The sequence below is a fragment of the Ursus americanus genome, chromosome 22 (assembly GCF_024610735.1).
Source record: "Ursus americanus isolate L20-20 chromosome 22, mUrsAme1.1.p, whole genome shotgun sequence".
In the NCBI taxonomy this organism is placed as follows: Eukaryota; Metazoa; Chordata; class Mammalia; order Carnivora; family Ursidae; genus Ursus; species Ursus americanus.
The window spans coordinates 3583843-3606432 of record NC_142148.1 but is presented as its reverse complement, the minus strand read 5'-3'; the positions used below and the strand labels follow the sequence as shown (position 1 = coordinate 3606432).

Genomic DNA, 22590 nt, shown 5'->3' with positions numbered 1-22590 from the left:
TCCTTCACTTTTGAAGGATGATTTCTCACTTTCTATAAAATTCTAGGTTGGTGGGGTTTTTTTTATCGAAACACTTTAAATATTTCATTTCACTCTTCTCTTGCTTGCATGGTTTCTGAGAAGAACCTGGATAGAAATCTTTTCATTTTTCTGTAGATGTTTTTTCTTCTGGCTTCCTACAGAATGTTTTTTCTTTATTTTTGATTTTCTGTGGTTTGAAGATGTTATGCCAAAGCATAGTTTTGTTTTGATTTTCTTTTTGGCATATACCCTGCTTGATGTTCTCTGGGATTCCTGGATCTGTGGTTTGGTGTCTGACATTAATTTGAAGAAATTCTTGGACATGATTATTTCAAAGATTTCTTCTGTTCTTTCCTCTTTCTTCTTCTGGTATTCCTATTATGTGAATGCTACATCTTTTGTAATTGTCAGTCAATCCTTGGACATTCTGTTTTGTTTTAGGTTCTTTTTCTCTGCTTTTTGGTTTTTAAAGTTTCTGTTGAGATGTCCTCAAGCTCAGAGATTCTTTCCTTAACTGTGTCCATTCTACTAATAAGCCCATCAAAGGCATTCTTCATTTCTGTTACAGTTTTTTATGTCTAGTATTCTTTGTGGTTCTTTCATAGAATTTCTGTCTCTCTGCTCCCGTTGCTCACCTGGTCTCGCGTGCTGCCTACTTTATCCGTTAGTGCCCTTAGTGTGTTAATCAGGGTTGTTTTAAATTCCTGATGATTCCGACATCCCTGCCATGCCTGGTTTTGCTGTTCTGTCTCTCCAGATTGTGATTTTGCCTTTTGGTATGCCTTGTAATGTTTTCCTTACAGCTGGACTTGACGCCCCGGGGAAAAGGAGCTGCTGCAAACAGGGCTTTGGTAACTCAGAGGGGAGGTGTGGGGAGGGGGTGTGTTCTGTAGCCCGTGACCAGGTCTCACTGTGTCTGTGAGCCCTGCCTCTGGACCGTGAAACTTGCAGGTGTCTCTCGGTTTTATTTTCCACCTCAGGTGGGACTGGATGGCTCTCGTGGGCTGGAGTCGGGTGTCTCCCTTCTTCCGGGTCACTTAGCTCTGATGATACCCCAACAGGTCAGGCTCTGGTAAACTGGTTTCCCCAGAGGGAGACCTTGTAAAGGAGAACAGAGTTTCCTGGGGTATTTCTGGTCCCTTCTTGCCCTTCCCCTGCTGGGAGGAAGCAGAAGGGGATTCTTTTTCTGACATTCACTGTGAGAACCTGGTCGGGCTCCTGGTGGTTAAACTCACAGTACTGTGGGGACCCCTGTGACTGGGTCTGTAGGTTTTAACTCTCAGGCTTGTCCGTCTCAGCCTCCGGCAGGTGCTCAGTTACCATTCAGGTTTTCCTGCCCCTGGCGCTGGTTCCCCTGGAGGCTTCTGCCCGCGAGTCTCTGCTCTGGGCCGCCGTGCCTCTGTTCACCTGTCTGTCTCTGTTCTTCGGGGGCAGTGGTTGGCCCTGTGTCCTTCTCTTTTGGATCTAAGAGGAGATGGCAATTTTGAGTCTGTTCAGCCTTTTACTTGGTGTTAGAACAGGGTAGTGACTTCCAGGTTCCTTATATGCCGACCTGGAAAACAAATTTTGCTCACTCAGAGGTGAATTGTAGAAGGAACAGTTTTTATGCTGTTGCCACCCCGAGATTCAAGCTTAAAATCTGTCGAGAAGTTTGTTTTTCCTCTTTTCTCCTATCCTGAACTCAGGGACCACATCTGTCTAATTTGTCTGCTGTCCCTGCACCGGCCCAGTGGGGGGCATATAGCAGGTGCCAGGAGATAGTGCGATGAGGGGGAGGGGGAGGGGCAGCAAGGGTAGCTCAGTGGGGGAGAGGGGCAGCAAGGGACGGGGCCCTCACAGGAAGCAGGGCTGCAGGAGGAGTTGCCAGTTTGGGAGAACACCTGTCCCAAGAGATAGCTCGATGAGGGGGAGAGGAAGGGGAAGCAAGGGACAGGGGCCTCACAGCAAGCAGGGCTGCAGGAGAAGGCGTTGCCAGTGTGGGAGAACACCTGTCCCAGCACCTTCTCAGCAAGCTGAGTCACTTGTCCCTTCGTGCAGACCGTTTCTGCCCCGGGTGTTCACCACAGCACACCAGCAGAGCTGGGACCTGCAGGCGCGTCTTGGCCACGTTCCATGTTGTGATGGAGCAGGCGCCCCCCTCCCCCACCGTGGGGTGTCAAGATACCATGGACTCTGTGGCTTAAACAACAGACATTCTTTTTTCACAGTTCTGAGGCTGGCAAGGCCAAGGTCAAGGTGCCAGCAGACGTAGGGTCTGGTGAGGGCCCACTTCCTGGTGAGCAGGTGGCCATTTTCATGCTGTGACCTCACGTAGTGGAGGGACAGAGGCAGAGCAAGCAGTCTTGTGTCTGTTAAGAAGGGCTCGCATCCCATCACGGGCTCCATCCTCATGACCGAAGCACCTCCTAGCGCCATCCTAGATACTCAGTCTGGAGCGTCAGGAATGTCGTGGCTGAGGGCTGACTGTGCGTTCAGATGGGCCTTCCTCTCTGGGTTCGCTGCGTGCTCAGAGAGGCTTTTGTCGGGGTTGCAGTCTCTCTACCTGTCAGGATGGATCCCTTCTAGCTCTGTGACCTTGGATGACTCCCTTAACCTCTCTGTGCCTCAGATACACCATCTGTAAAATGGGCGTGATAAGGGGGTTATCCTGATGGTTGAAAGGGACGGTTCACCCGCGGAGTCCTGACTTCTTGTGCTCTGAGTGGTTTTGCAGTAATAACCATCATCATCGCCATCATTGACGAGTGGGCAAGAACAAGGGAAAATCTGAGGGTCACCATGCCCGGGATCTGAATGAGTTTCGCCTCCAATTTTGTCAATATCCTGTAGTTGATTTTTTCCTTGTTCCCTCAGCCCCTTTTTTACTTTAACCAGAGTGTCAGTGTCCCTGCAACCAAGCAGGTATATCCTCCGTTGGGAAGTGTAATCCATACGTTTGTGTCCTTGGACATGACTTTAGGATGGAACAAGGACAAGAGAATCGACAAGTGCTAGGTGCCCTCTTTGGCAGGACAGACTGAGGGACCCTTTGCACTGAGGAGGAACGCCCCGAGAAGGCCTCGGTGGCACCTGCTGTGAACCACCTGTCCCTGACCAGGAGGGAGGACTCGCAGGTCATAGCTTCCCTGTCTGCAACTCGTGGTGACAGTTGGGCCTCCCTGGTCAGGTTGCCAGGGGACTGATGAGCCATCACCTGTGACCAGCCACCAGGCTCATGTGGTATGTCACCTGTGCCCTCCTTGCTCCCCTTCACGTGAAAACAAGGCGTGTCTGTCAGAGCCCCCAGATCCTTGTAGCAGCAGGCATCCCGGCTTCCCTTACGTGCAGTCCCTGACACCTGCCAGTTACCTCTGAGGCACCAGGCCTGCCCTGAACATGGTGGCAGCGGACAGGGCCTCTGGGGAGACCTTGGGGGGATGCACAGTCCCCTGGCTTTTGCTTGGGGTGTAACCAGTAAGTTGGGGGGAATAGCGTGTCCACTCTGCCCTGATGGTACTTGCAGGGCTATCGCGTGCTGCCCCATCTGCACACCCCACTGGCACGTCTGGCTATGTCCTGTGAAGGGGCCGATATGTTGCTGACTGCATCCATCAGCAGTGAGCACTTATCCGATGGTCTGTAAGGATGGGAACAGCAGCCCAGGGGAACAGTTTGCAGCTGTGCTCAGCACCGGCTCGTGGCAGTGATCGGTGAGGCGTGGTGACCCCAAACGCTGTTCTGTGGGGACAGTCAAGGTCACAAGAGAAGCCCGAGGTGGCAGAGGGTGACTGTGTGCAGCCCGGGTACCTTGGGCTCCAAAGCAGCACAAGACAGTGTGCTGAGACCCAGGGAGGGAAGCCCGCGTTCGCGTGCCCTTCGGGGTCTCCGCAGAGGGCTGTGACCTCCGGAGAGAGCTGTTGGAATTGTCCGTGCCCATGCTCTCTCTTCCGGCCGCTTTGCTTCCAGGAATTTCTCCGCCAGTATCCTAGCACTCATGCATACTGGTTTATATGCACGAGGGTTTTTCCGGCTTGGTACTTGTCACATTTAGGGCCAGGGGCTTCCCTGCTGTGGGTAGGGGTGCCCTGGGCATTGTAGCAGCGTCCCCGGCCTTCACACCCGTGGTGCCAGGAGCAGCCCACCCCCGTCATGACATCCAAACATGCCTGCAGCATTGCCAAATGTCCCCGGAGGGGAGCAGCCGTCTTTGGTGGAGAAGAGCTGGTGTCTCTGGATGTTCACGTGTAATAATTGTGACAGGAAAGTTGGAAATGCTCTGAGTGGGCATCAGTCAGGGACCAATTAAACAAGTGTTATCCCGTGTCTGCAGTGGGCACAGGCATTCGACAGAATGTTCCGGCTCCAGCGTGTGGTGCATCCAAGGTGTAGTGGGAGGGGACAGGAAGAACTTGAAAATGTTTGTTAACTATGTGAAATGAAGTCACAAACGTATTCTATATTGTAAGGAAGAAAGAACAAATGAGAAAGCAGACATCTTACCCAGTGTGATCAGGACCAACCCATTATGTTTTAGTCAAAACAGCTGATGAAAGTCAGAAATAGAGCAACGGTGTCCACGTGTATTCAACCTCTTCAGGGTAAAGCAGGAGTGCCGAAGGTTGCACACACGAGGGCACGCTTCTTTGCCCCGGGCGGGGGCCTCAGTGGGGTTCTTCTAGCTGGATCCCCCAGCCCCTGCCGGAAGCATGCCCACTGTGCGTCTTTCGTGGCGTCCAGCTCAGGTTCTAGAAGACGGAGTGGGGCCTGAGCGCTTCTCAAAGCGAGGTGGGTGCTCACTCCTTGCCCGTGGTTGTTTCTTTCCGATTCTATTTAGGGGAGGAGCCGGGAAATCTACGGTACCGCACTTACTATCTTAACTTTGTAACAAGCACAAAGTAACGTCCTCTTCAGGAGTGTTGGAGTGCTCGGGTCTCCCTTGATGCTTACAAGCGTGTTTTAGAGATGTACGTGTACTTGGTACTCGTTGCAAAGCCAAGGATAACAAGAACTAGTGTAGTTTTTACTGTTTCTTTCTTCCCGGATCTGCTTAGGAAACAATCAGCTGTTTGCACTCATACAGGGCTAATGCGGAGGGAAGTGCCTGCGTGTGAGGGCAGAGCCTCCTCCAGGAGGTCCACCAGAGTTGCAGGTGGTCCTAGAGAGGGCGGGGGACTAAGGGCGGGCGCGGCCACCTGGCTGAGCGCAGATGGGGTGAGAGCATCTCCCACAGGAACACAGGCCACACAGAGAGGGCGTGTGTGTGTGTGTGTGTGTGTGTGTGTGTGTGTGTCCGTCTGTGCAAGAGACTGAGGGAGAATTCTGTGCTCATCTGGGTCATTGCCCCTGGGCATGGGACACCACGTCTGGTCAGTCTGTTCCCCATTTCAGGCAATGCTGTGAATGCATCTCTAGGAGAAAGTCCTGGAAGTAAATGCCAGGCTGATATGTATGTGCCTTTTGCACGTTGACCCTCGGTGGGGAAAGCACCGGGGGCTGTGCTGACACCCCCTCCCCAGGCAGAGCAGGAAGCACCCATTTCCTGCAGCGCCTTCATCCGTTCCTGGGAATGGGAGGGGGAGGAAGCCTCCCCATCGGCCAGGACAGAGGGATTGCAGGTGGTTTAAGACAGTTGTTAAAATTTCCACCTGTCTCTGCTGCTTGGCCTTTCAGACCGAGCCTGTCTTTTCTCATTCAATGCAAATCGGCCAAGGCCAGTTTAGGGAAGGCACCGTCCTGCCTTGAGGACTCAGTGTTACCCGGAGCGGGTGATAGGAGCTGGACAGCACCAGGGGAGCAGACAGGCTGGGGGCGGGGTGGGTGGTGGGAGAACGTTCTGGGGAGGGCAGACGAGGCTTCCGTGGGGGGTTTGAAGAATGGAGGAGAGTTTGCTGGGTGGGTGAAGTCTCAGGACGGAGATGGGTGCACTTAGGAAGCTGCTGCGGGCTGCCTGGGGCCCGGGGCGTGTGTTCGCGAAGGTCTTTGTTAATGGAGCAAAGGGTTAATGTGAGGGTCTTCTTCTCTATCACCTTCCCGGTTCCCAGGTCACCTGACAAGCCTAAGAATACCAGCCATGGCGTCACTAGCCACTAATGACGAGAAAATGACCCTGAACGTCAAATTGTATCTGTTTTTTGAAAGACAATAAATAAGCAAGAAACACTCGAGATCCCAAGTGTAGTGAGACTAGAGGGGACCCTGGCAACTCAGCCTGGGGAGCTGGCCTAGGACGAAGTGATCCCCCGAGCAGCTCTAGGGGGGCTCCCAGCCCTGCCTGGTCCCACCTGAGCCGTGTCACCTGGGGGGTGGGCGCGGTTCTGGGGAGCGATGTGAGCTGCTTCTGGGATTCGCCCATTGAACTCCTTGGCTGCCCTGTGTGCTGAGCAGAGGAGGGAGACATCGGGTCCTTGATAGTCTTGCGAATCCAAATGATACGTTGAACCGAGACAGAACCCCTGTGGTGGGTTCCGCAGGTGGTGACAGTCTGGGGCTAGGCTTTACCCTGCGGTCAGGGGCCTGTCGAACGGCTGTCAGTGGGAGTGTGACCAGAATTAGCACCAACGATATAGAGAGAAGTTCATACAGTTCTGGTGGTGCACCCCGGTAGCAGACAGTTCACCCCGGACGTTTGTACGTTATTTGTACATTATGTGAGTGGTACCATGTGAATATACCGCAGACATCAGAAAATGTGCACAAAAATAGTAATGACGGAGGGAGGACGTGGAATAGCCACTATACAAGTATTATCATCTCTTGTCGCAGCCTGACCTACAGAATCCTGGGAGTAGGCATGTCAGCGAGCCCAAGGATGGGGTGGGGGTGACTCTGATACCCTTGGTCCCGACTTCATTCTTGGTATAAAATAGTTATAAGAGCTAGAATTTGTTAAAGCTTCTAAAACTGCCTTATTGTTTGTTCAGGAAGTACTGTGTGTCCTAGCCCTGGGCCCAGGATTCTGGGGACAAACCAGACTGGCCGAGGAGCTCCCTGCTAACACTGGAAAGCTGCCCTTCAGCATAAGGGCAAGCAATCCCAAGAGGGCCGTGTCTGGGTGAGGAATCCGAGGACACTGGGCTGGATGCATGTGGACGTGGGTGTGGGGAGAGGTGCGGCTGAGCACTTCCTGCACTCCCTGAGCTGCAAGAAGAGGTGACCCTGTCTGCAGGCTCTGGGACCCTTTCCCAGGGGACACTTTGCGGAAAGCAAAAGCCGAAATGTACTGTGTTACTAGAATCCCATTTTAAATGCAGCAGAGAGCAATTTGAAAACCTCATTGCAATGAATCTTGTGAAGTCACCTGTACTGAGTTAGGGCTCACCTGTCCTCCCCACGGGAAGCCTTCAGAGCACTGCTCACTGACTCTGCTGGAAGCTGGGCCAGGCACCCCTGCCATTTCCCCTGTGGACACCAGATGGCGCTGCAGATGGTCACTGGGAGGCAGGATGCTCAAGGGCAGGCCTTGGGGACAACCTGGTGGCCTTGCGTGGTGGAGTCTCAGGTCTGGGTGGTTCTTGCTGGACATAAAGCAGCCACTGCGGGGGGAGGGGCACTCACAGACCCAGTGATGACCTACAGCAGCTGAGCTGTGTTTTCTTTGCATTTCGTTATTTCCTGCCAGTGTTGTTCCAGGGACTTCCCGTGCAGTCCACCCCTGACCCCCATGGCAGCCTGATGGGGCGCAGGGACTACTGTTGTCCCATCTTGAGGAGATCAAGGCAAAGAGGGGAAGGAGGGTGCCTTCTGAACCCAAGTCTCTCTAGCTCTGTGGACGTCCCCAGTCATTCACGAGCAAGCTTGTGCTGTGAACAGGGTGGTACCAGCAGGGCCCAGCCCGCAGGCAGCCCACACGGGTGGGGAGGAAGGACCCCCGAGCAGCAGTTTCAGGATTGAGGGAGGAGTCCCAGGATGCGCACAAGCCAAGAATATGTGGATTTCCACATCCTAAAGCCTTGCGCTCAGGCCAGCGGCGTGCTCTGCGATGCCCTGATGCAGGTGCCCCCTCTCCCCCCGGAGGAAGGGCATCGAAACCGCAGACCTGTTGGTCCTGATCCCCTGCTTCAGGAAGGTGCCCAGGCTGGGGCGGGATGTGGGCCACGGGAGGCAGATGGGGGCTGTGCGGAGGGTCCTGGCTGAGCATGGGGAGAGGTGGGGCCGAGCGGGTGTACCGGCCGGCACGGGCTGTGGTGACAGGATGCCAGAGACTGGGCGGCTTAGCAGGCGTTCTCTCGCAGCTCTGGAGGCTGCAGGTCTGGGATCTGGTCTGTGCTGAGGGCCACTCCCTGGCTTGCAGACCGCCACCTTCTCACCATGTCCTCCCGTGACCTTTCCCCCGTGAGCACGAGGGAGGCCTGGCAACTTCGGTGTCTGCTCTCCTCTCAGGACACGGGGGTGATTGGATCAGGGTCCTGCCCTTAGACCCCAACTTAATCCCCTCCAGAGGCCCTGTCTCCTGATACAGGCCCATATTGGGGTAGGGCTTTCAGGCCATGAGATTTTGGGGGGCACCATTCAGTCCATAGCACTGGGGTGGGGGGAGGCTGAGTCAGAGAGGAGAAGCAGGCAGGAGCGGGGGTGGTGGGGTCATTGGCTCAGAATTCAGGGGAGAGGAAGGGGTCCCCTTCACTGCGAGCTCATGAGGGCAGCCCTCACCGGCTCATGGTTGACCAGGGACCCCACAGTCCCTCAAGAGCATTTATTAAGCACCTCCTGCATGCATGGTGATTGAAGCCAGGGGACCTCTGGGGGAGACAGAAGATCCTCAGAGCTACTTGGTCTTGTGTTCAAGTTCCTCTTCATCCCCTGCTTCCAGCGAGACCCAAGCGGCACACGACCTTTCTGTTCACTCACGCGGGTCATCAAACCTCACGCAGCCTCTGAGTCCCAGAGGCCGTTTGGTTCAGAGACCTGAATATCCTTCCCCTGTGGTGAAGACGACGTCTAGGTGATTCACTGCTTCTCCTGCCCTTTTCCCCCCAGGCCTGCTCGTCCCCCAGCGGGCGCTCGTCCACTGCAACTGGGCTCTCGGCTGTCGCTGCGCAGGGCCTTGGGCTCTCACTTCTCTGAGAGCCTCAGTTTCCCCTCAGAAGGACGTGGTCTCCTCCCTTGGACAGTTAGAGAACCCGAGGCCCTCTGGGGCCGGGATAGAGCCGCATAAACAGAGAGGGTACGGGTCAGATATGAGTTTCGGGGACTTGTTAGTCCTCTTGCTGCCGTAACAACGTGTCACGCTCGGTGGTTTTAAGCAAGATGAATTATTAGCTGGCAGTTCTGAGGGTCTCTCTGGGCCAAACTAAAGCCGTCGGCTGGCTGTGCGCCTTCTGAAGACTCTTGGGGGAGTCTGCTTCCTTGCCTTCCCGGCTTCCGCTGCTGCCTGCGCCCCGTGGCTCGCGGTCCCGCCCCAGCCTCCAAAGCCAGCAGTGTCTTCCTCACGTCTGTCCGACGCTGACTCTCCTGCCGCTGTCTTTCACCGATAAGGACCCGTTGATGACGTTGGCTGCGCTGTGGCTAATCCAGGGTCACACGTTCATAGTTTCTGGGTTCAGGAAGTGGACATCTCTGAGGGCCTTGGTTCTGATGACCATGGTGTCTTTGTGGGGGGTGGGGGGCTGGGGTGGCTGAACGGTCACGGACACCTCCCGTGCCCGTTTCTGTACCATTCTCAACAGCATGCCCGGCGCATAGTGGGTCCTCAGCTATGATAGAGGTGATGTGACCTGGGCTGTTTCCCCGTCTCACCAGCGACACCCTGAAGCCCAGGAGGTGACGCGGCTGGCTGGGGCTGCGTGCACAGTTGGTGATGGCCCCGGGCACGGGCCCTGCCTCCCGCCCCCTCCCACGTGAGCACGGCTGCTGGATGAGAAGGAGCACCCTAGCTTCCACCGTGACAGGCACCCATGCTTCTTCCAGAAGCCAGACCTCGGGGAGCCCTGGGGACGTGGAAACGTGGGATCCACAGAATCACTGAGAATTGCCGTACTAGCTCACGTTTGACATACACGCCGAAAAACGCGTTCCTCCTGGGGAGTGTTGTCAGCCCAGGATACCTGCCTCCTGACCCCCCCCCCCGCCCCCCCCCATCGGGTCGAGAATTCTAATGAAGGGCTGGGCCTGCCTCCTCCTTTTGAACAAGACAGATGGGGAAAAGGCTGGGATGATTCGAGAAGGCTGGGTGGTCCACAGCCTGGTTTCTCGGAGGCAGAAGAGCAGTGATTTTAAGGAGCCGCGACTGCGGGAATTCGGGGGCCCGTGGGCAAGAGCCACATGACTTCCTTCCCTGCAGCCCCGTGGCAGCCTCTCCTGTTTGTGGTCCCTGTGGCTCATTGACCTCCAAACTCACTCTCCGTGGCCCCGCACCCACCCCCCTCAAGTTCTCTCCCTGCCTTCCTTGGCTCCCTGCTCTCGGTGCCTGTCCCTGCCCTGCCCCTAACTGGGATGGCCCACCGGCTCCCTGCCTCTCCCAGCTCATCCGCACATGCTCTCCCCGCCGCCTCTCCCCGTGAGCGGCTGGCCTTCATCCCTGGCTGCAGGGCTCCGTGGCGAGGAAGCCCCCGGTGTCCCTCTATCCTCTGCTTGTGTCCCTGTAGATGCCCTGACTGCCCCCTAGCTCTGCAAGAGCCGAAGCCAACGCTGCCCCTTGACCAGGAAACCCGCCCACCTTCCTGGGTCTCCATTCCCCGTGCATGTCCTTGCTGTGTTCCTAGGGATTCAAGCTCTAGCAGTCCCTGCCTCCCCTTCCCCATCTTCCCAGAACTCGTTTCTTCAGGAAATGTGAGCCCCACTCTGCGTCCTGCACGGGGGAGAGAGAGATGGACAGGAGCGAGTCCTTGTCTCCGAGGCTCTGGGAGTCCGGTGGTGGCATTTATGAGTGTCGGGCCGCTGTTTTTCAAGGCGTCCAGCCCTGCTGCCGCTGGCCTGGGCAGAGCCGTGGTGCCTGCCCTTCCACCAAAACCAGCCACAGACCTGGACTTGGGGGCACAGGACTGCAGGTAGTGCAGACCATCACCCTTGTTAGATGGGAGACACTGGGTGAGCCCCACACTGTCCAGCTTTCCTCCTGGCATCTTCCTGGGGGGGGCAGTGCACGGAGGTGACCTCACTGGGACGAGGAGGTGGAGACGGGGGTTCTGGGCTGTTGGCACAGCTGGAATTTGTAGGACAGACAATTGGAACAGATGAGCTGTGTGAAGGGGTCCCCTGGACAGTGGCGTGGAGGTTCAGCGAACCGGGGGCTGGGGTGTGCCCGAGCAGGCAGAACTCCATGAGGCTCAGCACTGGTCACCTGTGGGAGGAGGCCTGGGCCGGGGTGCTGGAGGTCGGGGGGCGCAGGGGGACCCAGCGCAGACCACGTTCAAAGCCAGCTAGACCTGTAGTTGTATGTTCAGGGTTTTAAGGAACAGGATGAACGAACAGAGGGAGAATCTTAGAGAAACAAACTATAAAAGAGCACTGAATGCAAATTCTAGGGATAAAGTGTATAATGGCTACAGCAACGTCACAGCCGATGAAAACTGGCCCCACCGTGTCACTGCTTGTGCCAGGACAGGCCGGAGGGCCCTTCTCACGTGGGCTTGTCCACGAGTCGGGCCCTGGAGAGGGCAGCAGGGGTACCCTGCCATCCCCACTCTCTCCTGGCACCCAGCCCTGCTTGCTCCTTCTCTTCTGCCAAAGCCTTCTGGCATCAGCTCATGTGTCCTGAGCCCCCGGGGAGCCGGGACGGCCAGTCGGGCCACGTTAGCAGCGTGAGATGCACATCCTTGGAGCGAAGACTTGTGCGTCTCATAATTACGTCCTTAGCATAAGTTCCACAGTGTTCCTGATTGAGAAAAAGCTATCTCATGGCAAGTTTATCTTTAACTGCAGAGCTCCTAGACATATGTTCTTATTTATCCACAGCTCCATCTACATTTCCCCCTCCTTCCCAGGAGGCCAGCGAAGCGGGGCAGAGTGGGGAAAGGAGCACCTGTCATGAGCGAAAACCAGCCCCGCTCTGGCTCCAGGGACGGGGCTGGGAGGACAGGAGGGAGGATTGTACCTGCAGTTTTGGAGAAACAGCAAAAATGAACACCTGGGTGTCCCCCCACCCCGGGGGTCTGGCTCAGCAAGCAACAGGCTATGTGACCGTCACACTCTGGGATCATTGGTGGCCCTCAAAGGGCAGGAGCTGGGCTGATTCAGCCTGATCTGGAGCTGGAGCCAGATGTGTGAGCGGGACCATGTACGCAGGGTGCCCTGTATGGTGTGATCCGCGTTCCTAAAACATAGAGTGACGTGGGAGTAAGTTGCTAATTGCACAGAAGTAGGTCTGGAAATAAATCTAAAACACAGTAGAGGTTTCTTCTGGAAGTGAGAGTGGGCAGGAAAGGGGATATTTCCCCTCCTAATACTGCTTTAAGCCTAAGCTGTCTGCTACGAGGACGTGTTGTTTTTGTAGCTGAGCAAGTGAACGTCCTTGTTTACTTGTTGGAGCTGGAAGGAGCCGGAAGGAGCCAGAAGGCAGCCGTGGGCTCTATGCTCAGCTGTGACCTGGGCCAGCTCTGGTCTCCTTGAGCCTCATTAACCCTCTCGTGCCTTCACTGGTGTGGGCGGGGGAACTTGGTGGGCTCCTTCCAGCTCCGACCGGGCCAGCTCCCCATAGGGGCAGGGTGGTCTCCGGAGATAACCCTATGGTTTCTCTTTCAGTTTGGTGATTTGATGAATTACATGGATTGCCTTTCAAACACTCAGCCCCCTTGCCCCCCAGTTGGTCGTGGTGTATTACCATTTTTATAAGTTCTCGGATGTGATTTGCTAAAATAGTTTATAATTTTATATCCATGTTCGTGAGGTGTGGCAGTCTTTAAATCGTTTTGATTTGAGTATCTTTTCTGGTTTTAACATCACTCCATGCTAGCTTTGTAGTATGGACTTTAAAGTGCTCACCCTTCTTTGAACTTTCTGAAATAATTGTACGGAACTGGCGTTATTTACGTCATCAGTGCAGCTACCTGGGCCTGTAAAGGTTTTGTTGTCTATGGGGGAAGGTTTTTAATTCCAAATTCGAGTTCTTTAATAGGTAAAGGTCTATTCTGGTTTTATATTTCTTCTTGAGCGAGCCTCGGTAGTTTGCATAGAATCAGTTGGAGCGCTCACCTGTCTTACTTACCCATGTTGATAATTTCTCCCCCTCCCTCTCCCTCCCTTTTTCTAGGTTTTATCAATTTTATTGCTCTTCTCAAAGAACCAGCTTTTGGTTTTAGTTGTTTTTTTTTTCCATTATGTTTCTGTTTTCGGTCTCACTGGTTTCTGCTCTGACCTGTATGATTCCTTCTACTTCCTTGGGTTTAATTTGCTCTTCTTTCTGCAGTTGCTTAAGATGGAATCTGAGGTCACTGGTTTGAAGGCTTTCTTCTTTTCTAAGATAGGCATTTAATGCTGTAAAATCTCCCCCAACACCATTTTGATATGTTGCGTTTTTATTTACTTCAAAATATTTTCTAATTTCCCTTTTGATTTCTTCTTGGAACTGTGGGTTATTCCAAAGTTGTGTGGGTTTTTTGTTTGTTTTATGTAGTTTCCAAAGATTTGGGTACTTTTCTGGAGATCTTTTTGTAACCAGTGCCCAGTTTCATTTCCCTCCGATCGGACAGCACGTTTTATAGGGCTGGAGTGCTTTGAAATTGATCAAGACTGGACTATACCCCAGCCTGTGGTTGTCATGGCAACCGCCGCACGTGCGCTTGAGAAGACCATGCGTTCTCCTGTGTGGGGGCTTTATAAACACCAGTCAGATCCAGCGGCTTGATGGTGGTGTCCCTGTCTGGCACATCCTTGCACACATTCTCACACACTTCCACATCCTTGCACACATCCGTGCACACTTCCACAACCGTGCACACTTCCAAATCCGCGTACACTTCCACGTCCTTGCACACATCCTTGCACACTTCCACATCCTTGCACACTTAGTCTGCTTGTTTTTTTTTTTTTTTTAAAGATTTTATTTATTTAGTTGACAGAGACAGCCAGCGAGAGAGGGAACCCAAGCTGGGGGAGTGGGAGAGGAAGAAGCAGGCTCCCAGCAGAGGAGCCCGATGTGGGGCTCAATCCCAGAACGCTGGGATCACGCCCTGAGCCAAAGGCAGACGCCCAACGACTGAGCCACCCAGGCGCCCCTGCTTGTTCTTAAAATTACTTGCAGGGGTCTTGAGACCTTCCACTCTATCTTTAGATTTATCCTTTCTGCTCTGTCAGGTTTGCTTTATGCCAGGTTCACAAGAACTTTGCACCGTTTTATCCTCCTGATGAAGTTGCCCCTTTATCAGTTCATCCCTTTATCCCGGAGCAGGTTCTCGGCTGGGAAACCAACCGCGTCTGCCATTCACGTGCCCCTTCAGCCTTCCTGAGACCGGGCTTAGAGCGCTGCATCGCTCCCCTGGGACTTCCCGTCTAAGTCTTCGCGTCAAAATGTGTGTTCTGTAGGCAGCATCCAGTTTGGTCCTGCTTTGTTATCCATTCTGGGACTTTCTGCCTTTAAGGAGGGTGTTCACACTATTCACACTGAGTGCAATTCTTACTTAGGTTTAAATCCAGCCTCTGGTAAAGTCCAGATCTTCACTTCTGCGTCTGGGCGACCCCCTGGCCCCCAGTTCCACGCTGCAGACTCGGGGGGCCTTGGTCTCCCCCCTTCACCTTCTCAACTCAGGCCGTGTGGCAGGCTCTTCCCCGCTCCTCCCCCAGGTCCCCAGCCCAGAGACCTGGGGTCCCAGAGACGGGGCATCCGTAGGGCTCCCTTTGGTTCGCGTCCCACCAGGATCACTGTGCTTTCCAGCATCTTTGCCATTGTTTCGTGTAGCTGGACTTTGTTTTGCTTTCTTTTGGGGCAGAAAAGCCAGTTCCCATTATCCGTTTTAGCCAGAAGCGGAAGTCCGCACATCACTTTACTTTGGGGCCTGAGGCAGATCTCCTCAGCACATTCTTGCTATGGAGTGAAGCTAGCTTCTGGGACTGCATGTCCTGGGGTGTGGGGCCCCAGCTTTCAGGTCCCAGCTCAGATGCCGCCTCCCCCAGGAAGCCTTTCCTGATCTCTACCTCATGCCCCCTGCCTCTTTGGCTTATTCTGCCCGGTGCTACGTAAGTCAGCAGGCACTTCGAGTTTGTGTATGGGATACCTTGAACAAGGAACAGTTCTCTCCATGGACGAGCCTGGCAGATTTGTTTTTCTCTGTGAGTGAAAATGTCTCCGGCTCATGCAGTGACCACAGCTGGGGAGAGAGGCAGGCGGACAGGTAGTTTGGAGATGTGGTTGAGCTCGCACACACAGAAGGCACTCGTCCTGTGCTTCTGGTCATGACAGCTGCTTGTTCGCCCCTTTCCCTCCCTCACCGAGAGGCTCAGCAGGCACACGGCCCTCACTTCGGGGCCGGGTGTGGAGCAGACGTGGCTAGTAGGTGCCCGGCTGCCCTGAACAGATCCGCGAACGTCACTCAGCCTGTCTGTGCTTTACTGGGAGCGCAGGTGCTCGGTTGTGGACGTGCTAATTTGAGATGCCTGATAGGGACCCGGGTGGGGATGTCCTGACGGAAGTGGGTAAGCAAGTCTGGACTGCAGGAGAGAAGGTGTGGCGACCTGGGGAAGTCCCTGCCGTTAGCAGTTGGGCTGGAGTGTCTCATGGGACAGAGGTCATGTGGGAAGCAGGTGTGGACCGAGGGCTTTGAGGATTGAGTCCTGGGGCACCCCAACATGTTGTAGAGCTGGGGAGATGACAAGGAACCAGCGAAGGAGACTGAGGTGTGACTGTTGAGGCAGGACACCAGACCGATGTGGGGCTTGTGGGGAAAGGAAGGGAGCCTTTCACAAACGAAGGGGGTGACTGACGGCCTGAAGTTCTCCAAGAGCACCCTTTGCTCCGCTGGGGTGGGTAATGGGAGCTGACGGGACAGGGGCCTGGGGGGTTGTTGGCGGTTCCACACTCGCTGGCCATGCAAGGCTGCCTCCTGCTGGCTGAGCTGGAGCCCTGGTTCTGAGCGCTCGGTGGCTATTGGGGCCACTCCGGTTCCTGGTGAGAGGCGGCAACATCGCCCACCCTACCTTTCGCTCCCTGCCTGTCACCTGTGCATTGGAAGGGTGCCCCCAGCATGTGCTGACATTGGGCTGATGTGGCAACACCAGGCTTTTACTTTTAATTTACTTAATTTTTTTGGCCTATACGTTGGTTTTTTTTTTTTTTAATTGGCTTTTGCCAATACAGAACTTCATAGGATAGTGAGCAGGACTGGTCTGAAGTTCCATGAGAGTCTTCGCCTTGGAAAGACAATAGGGTTTTCAACAAATGGATCCAGAGAAAGACATTTTGGGCTGGGTGAGCTCCGATCAGATCCGGGGCGGCCAGCCTTGCATGTGGGGACTTCTGGGGAGCCCGCAATGGGTCAGAGGGGAACCAGGCCTGGCTGCGCCCTGCCGTGACTGCCGGGCGGCTGGTCTTCACCGAGGATGCGAACTCTCGAAGTTGAAGGCTACCGCAGGGCTGGAGGAAGAGGGGCCTGGTGCTGGACAGAGTTACACTCTCTTACAGACACTCAGCCTCTTTCCCTTGGATTAACATTCCCTGTGTTGCTGCTGCCGTCCAGTTAATTAGAGCGTTCCAAAAAAGTGGATCCTGACCATTTTTGACAGTTGTCAGGTTGCTTTTACGGAGAGAATTTTCCACCATCTTCGCCGATGTCACTCAACAGTGTGCTTTCTTTTTAAATAATTATCTATTTTCATATCAGAGAACTATGTTTGGGATAAAAAATATACAGAAAGCAAAATTAGTACATAAATTGATCAATTCCTGATATTTCTATGCCAACTTATAATATCATACATACTTGCAAAATTAGACACCTACACAGACACAAATATATTTCTATAGATGACATACTTACTTTTGTACAAGCTGCTGTAACTAAACGTTATAAGCATCCCGTGAATGTCTTTTTGGCTCTTAGTAACGTGCACACCCCCGTGTTCGATGGGCTTGCCCCGGCCCAGTGGTACGATGGGCCGTAATCTGACAAGTGTTGTCTTGGGTTTTTCGGTTGTGTATAATTTCTTGCTTTCATCAATCGTGCTGGATGGACACCTTTTTATGGCCTTTTATGTGCTTGTCCCCCTTGTTTTGGGAGGCAGACTCCCAGAGGTGGGATTTCCGGGTCAGAACACAAGCGTGTCCGGGGGCACCTGGGGAGGGAAGCTGGCTCACTCCCCACACCTGGACAGAAAGGTCTCATGGCCGCTGTTTCCCAGCCTCACCTCCTGCTCCGAGTCAGTGCGTGCGCTCTGGGACACGTGCTCAGTCACGGTGCTGCTGACGGTTGGGCGCACCTGCCGGCCAAATTTATGAAAAGCCTCATTTTTAAAAAAAAAGATTTTATTTATTTATTTTGACAGAGAAAGAGACAGGCAGCGAGAGAGGGAACACAGGCAGGGGGAGAGGAAGAAGCAGGCTCTCGGTGGAGGAGCCTGATGCGGGGCTCGATCCCAGAACGCCAAGATCACGCCCTGAGCCAAAGGCAGACGCTTAATGACTGAGCCACCCAGGTGCCCCATGAAAAGCCTCATTTTAAGCTATTTGTCTGGAAATTTCCTTTTTTGGCTTTTCAGTAACAAAACCTAGTAACCTCCTGACACTCTGGAGAAGACCTGAAGTGATCCCATAAGTGTTTGCGGTGGCCCTACTGTGCACGCGGGCTGTGCCCGGGAGCACCGCTGGTTCCCTCGGAGCGAATTCTCATTTACATCTGGAAATCTCTGATGAAGGAATCTTTTACTCAGTGAAGAATGCATACGATTAAAGTTTGTAATAAGAAACCCAAGACATTTGCAATGGGCTTAAAAGACTTTTGTTTTATCAAAAGCTAAAAAGATTAGACTGCATTCAGGGTCTTTCGTGGTCGAGCACTTTCTGGTTCTCCGAAAATGGCAATCCCTTCTCGCCATGTGTTAGACCCTTGGCATTCACGTAGGATTTGTCCTGAGACCTTCAAGACTCCCTTAACTCATGAATGCCACCACAGCTTCCGATTTCCCCCAGAACGTGCAGTAAAGACGAAGTGAAAACGCGTGTGACTCCTTCAGGTTCTTTATGATCCTACAAATACGGGGCTCTGGTCATTTACAAAGCTGTTAAAACAAATTCAGGCTGGAGCCCTTGCTGAAATGACTTGAGCCATTATTTTTCTCTGTCTCTGTAAAACACACAGCAAACAAGCTCATATTAGAAACCCAAGCCTCAGCTGAGCCCCGATTTTGTGTCTGTCTTTACCCCAAACTTCCGTTGAACCCTCACGTTATTCGACTCATTTCTTGCGTTGTTCCCATCTTTGACACTGGACGCTGCTGTCGTTGGGAGCCATTTTTCTTGAGAAATAACGTTTGCCTCCACCTACGGGAGTGTCCACGTTGGAAGATGGTTTGAGCCCCAGGATTGAAATCCGTGTCTCATTAGAGCTACGAAACCACGCACCCAGGGCAGGTGGGGAGTCTCATTCAGAAAGCTCAATGAACCAGAACACCTCCGTTTCCCAGCCCGCTAATGAATGATCTTTCTCTGCCTGTGAACGCCGCCAAACCCCACTTCTCTTAATTTAGACGTTCCATTCTCAAGATCGTATTTGCACCCCGATTTTACTCAGCTGATCCTAGACATGTGTGGAAATAAAGATCAGTCTCCACCTGGAGATCCTGAGTCAGCGCCCCCCTTCCCTCACGCAACAATATTCACTGGGGACCTGCTGCGTCAGCACGGATCTGGGGCCCGGGGAGGGCAGATGCCCTTGAACTTAGTCTCGAGCAGGAGATGGAGTAAAGTAACCAGCGGGAAGAGATCAGACATGGGGCGGGGGGATTAATGGCATGATGTGATGGTGATTGGAGCCCTGTTGGGCCTCTTCAGGAAGGTTGAAGGCTGGCTGTGGGGCCAGCCGTGGACGGTCGGCAGAGCTGGGTGGCAGGCGGAGGACAGAGCGGCTGCACAGGCCCTGAGGTGGGATGTTCCAGAGACAGAAGGAAGACCCGCGTGGCCAGAGGGTAGTGTCAGCGGGGAATGTGGACCATGTGGAGAAGGGGGATGGGAGGGGGGCTGCCAGGCAGAAAGTAACTTTAAGTCATGGTCCACACGCAGGAGAAAAACCGGGTGCCATGAATAATGACCCGGGGCAGCAGGTGTCGACCAGGACTGTCCCTGGAGGCCTGGACTGTGATTGATCACCCAGCCATGGAACGTGTGGCCCATGGGTGGTGACATCACTTTGTCCCTGTGCTGCCCTCATTGCCGCTGGAAGGAACCCCAGGCTGACAGACGTGCCCCCATTGCCCTGATGCCGACGCCTTCTTCCAACAGCTGGGTGGCTGGGGCAACAAGCCAGCGTTTGACTAATACCTGTTGTCTTGTCCCCTCCGCCCCCTCTTTGGTGGCACTCAGGAACACTGCCCAGGAAATGCAAGAAGGAGCTCTTGGCGGTAAAGCTGCGGAACCGGCCCAGCAAGCAGGAGCTGGAAGACAGGAATATTTTCCCCAGGAGGACTGACGAGGAGAGGCAGGAAATCCGGCAGCAGATTGAGCTGAAACTCTCCAAGTGAGTAGCGGTGTGGAGCCAGGGGCGGAGGCTGGAGGCTGCGTCCCGCCGGCCAGCCCCTCGGACGGACGTCCCGGGGCCGTGCTGTCTCAGGGTGCCCACATGGGGTGCTGACGGTGGCTTCCCACCTCGCCACTATCCGCACTTGGGACGGGACGCTGCTTTGTCATGGGGGCTGTCTGTTTGCCATCGGGGGCCAGGCAGTAAGTTGGGTCTCTACACATGACATTCTCCTGTGACAGTCAGAGCTGTCCCCACATGTTTCCAGACGCCCCGGGGAGGGGGGCACATCCACCCCCCGCAGTGGAGGAGCTATGGTCTGTAGTGGCGGTCAGGCCAGGCACCTGCAGGAGGAAAGGGGGTTGCAGTGGGGAGAGACGGTGACAGAGTAGGGAGGACATGGCTCGTCGGCGTCTGGGGCATGGGGGAGAGTGCCCGTTCACCTGCACCATCGTTTTCCTGCAAGAATTGCATTCAGTATTGCCCAATCTTGTAAGTTTTTCAAGAAAAGCTGGAAATCTATTTGGGGGGCACAGTGTCTGCACCAAGTTGAGACCATCTGCCGCCTGGCTGTGCACCAGAGCCATGAGTGAGCACCCTTTGCTCCCAGGGTCCCCCTGGCCGTCCCCGGGGTTGGCCAGCTGGAGATGCACTGTGCTAGGGGCCAGCACAGCGTGGAGCTGTGGGTCTTCGCAGCTGAGACTTTGGGGATCCAGTTGTGTGGCCTGCGACATGATGTTTTGTCCCAAGGATGGGGCGGGACTGAGACAGTGTGGCGGGTTTGAAGTGCTGGCTGACTCTCTAGGTTGCTTTCCAGGAACTGGGGTCACTGGGGTCCAGAACCCAGAGCATGCTGGGCCCCCCGGCTCTCGCCAGCATCCCCTGCCACGAAGCCAGCCCAAAGCTGAGCTTGAAGCGAAGGGCTTTGTTGGGAGTCGGGCTCTTCCGGCAGGGTGGACTTCCCCCAATCCTCCCAAACGGAGGGGCCAGACTGCAGCCCCGGAATTTGAGGGTGGGTATTGGAGAGGAGACATTACTGGGCTTCAGGCAGCCAGTGCCGATGCTTGCCGCCCACATGCTGCCATCTCCCCGACCTTCCTCCGGCACCCGTGGGGTATCGGGGGGCTGGGCTTGAAGGGACAGTGTCCTGCATCCCCTCCAGCCCACGCATTCCCTCTTTAAACCTCAGAAGCAGGTCCTGCAGAGCAGGAAGAGATAGTATCCTGATGGTAAGCTGGACCAGCTGTCCCTGTGCCTCGCCCTTGATTTGCCCTTGACCCACATTTCTCCCTGTCCCCTGCACCCAGGTCCCCTGCATGGACCACGGGAAGGTGCAGATTCCGATGCAGCAGGTCTGCAGCGGGGCCTGAGCGTCTGTGCTTTAGACAGGCTCCCAGGGGATGCCCTCGCTGCTGGTCTGTGGGCACACATGCAGTAGCGAAGGTCTCAAGCAGGATCTCCCAACCCCCGCACTCTGGCATTTGGGGCCAGATGACCCTGTGCCGGGGCTGTCCGCGTGGTCAGACACTCAGCAGCAACACTGGCTTCCACCTAGAAGATACTCCTCTAGCCCTCCCCCTGCCCAGCTGTGACAAGCAACAATGTCTCCCGTCATTGTTGACTGGCCCCAGGGGGACAGAATCCATCCTGGTCAAGACGCAGTGATTTGAAGGTCACCTTGGACTTCTTCTCCAGGGGGTCTTTCCTCTGCGTGAGGCCCAGGGCTCTTTGTTCGAGGGGACCAGCCCTTGTTTGTGCTCTGTGCTGGGGAGTGTGGACCCCAGTGTCCCCACCTTCCACTGAAATGCTTTACCGAGTGTTTCTGGGGTGGAGGACCAGGAGCGTGCCTGGGTGAAGCCCAGACGCCAGGTGCTGTGAGTCTTTACCGTGGTTTTCTTGCCTGTAGAATGGGAATGAGACCAGTTGCCAGGCCCGTGGCAGGGGAGGGGCGGGTTGAGCATGGCACACATTACTGCAGGCCGCAGGGTGCCAAGCCAGTGTCCTAAGGACTTGAAATCACGCAGACCTGCATTCGAGTTTTGCTCTGCAGTGATGCACTGGGAGACCTTAACCCCCGGGTCTTGGTTTTCTCATCTGTAAAGTGGGGTGCTGACCTTCCAAGGTCATAGTCTGTTTCAGAGAGATCCTGTAAGAAAGGCTTGTGGCAGAGCCTCTGTCGTGTGGCAGGTGCTCGAGGTTGGGCTGCTGACCTCTGGGAGCCAGGTCCACTCCCTGCGTCAGCTCGAAGCTGTGTGGCGGAGGGTGCCTGCTGCTTACCTGGGGCTCGGGAACCCCGTCGGGAAACTTCTTATAATAGAGATCCATGAGCCCCATCCACACCTGAGGCCAGACCATTTTAACCAATTGCTTGATAATACTGGGTCGAGGGAACTTCCCAGTGTTGGACTGTATCAGCCTGATTGCAATGAGATGGTGACACCTGTCAAGCACTTATCACCTCGTCTGTCATTCAATGAAGACTTAATTTATTCGTGTGAGGGGCAGGCTCTGTGACAGTTGCTCGTGATACAGCCCCGGGCAGTGGAGGTCACTCGTGTCAGCTCGAGGGTTCCTGGAGAACAGCAGTGGCCTCAGACCCCTTCCCGTGTGACTGATGTCCACTCTGGGGCTCGGTCCGGGGAAGATGGTCGAGAAACACGATCCTGAGGGGTTCAGCGCCTGCCGCATGGCAGGAGGAGGGACAAGTTCAGGATGGTGGGCCCCAGCTGTGGGCGTGGTCCCCTGGAGGCCCTCTGAGCAGAGGGGTGTGGGCCCGCATTTCCTAAAGAGACAGCAGGCATTAGGTGTGAGCACGTTCTCTGTGCTCCGGTATGTTTGGGGAACCATTACGAGAATGATCTATTTGCCACGGGACACATCAGAGCCTTTAATGCCACAGCACACGGCGCAGCTCTAGAAGAGGGGGCGGGGCATCTTTGCCCCAGTGGTGCAGCCAGGGGGCCTTTTCTGCCTCGGCACCGGGACGGCCACGTTC

General features: G+C 54.7%; 1 protein-coding gene across 1 annotated transcript in view; it reads left to right on the top strand.

The window, feature by feature from the left end:
* The window catches only part of PHACTR3 (phosphatase and actin regulator 3), a 211480-nt gene that overhangs the window by 154495 nt on the left and 34395 nt on the right, over window positions 1-22590 (top strand). Inside the window, exon 8 of the mRNA XM_045795392.2 lies at window positions 19442-19595. Coding sequence (XP_045651348.2) covers window positions 19442-19595 — 154 coding nt within the window. The remainder of the gene's footprint in view (window positions 1-19441; window positions 19596-22590) is intronic.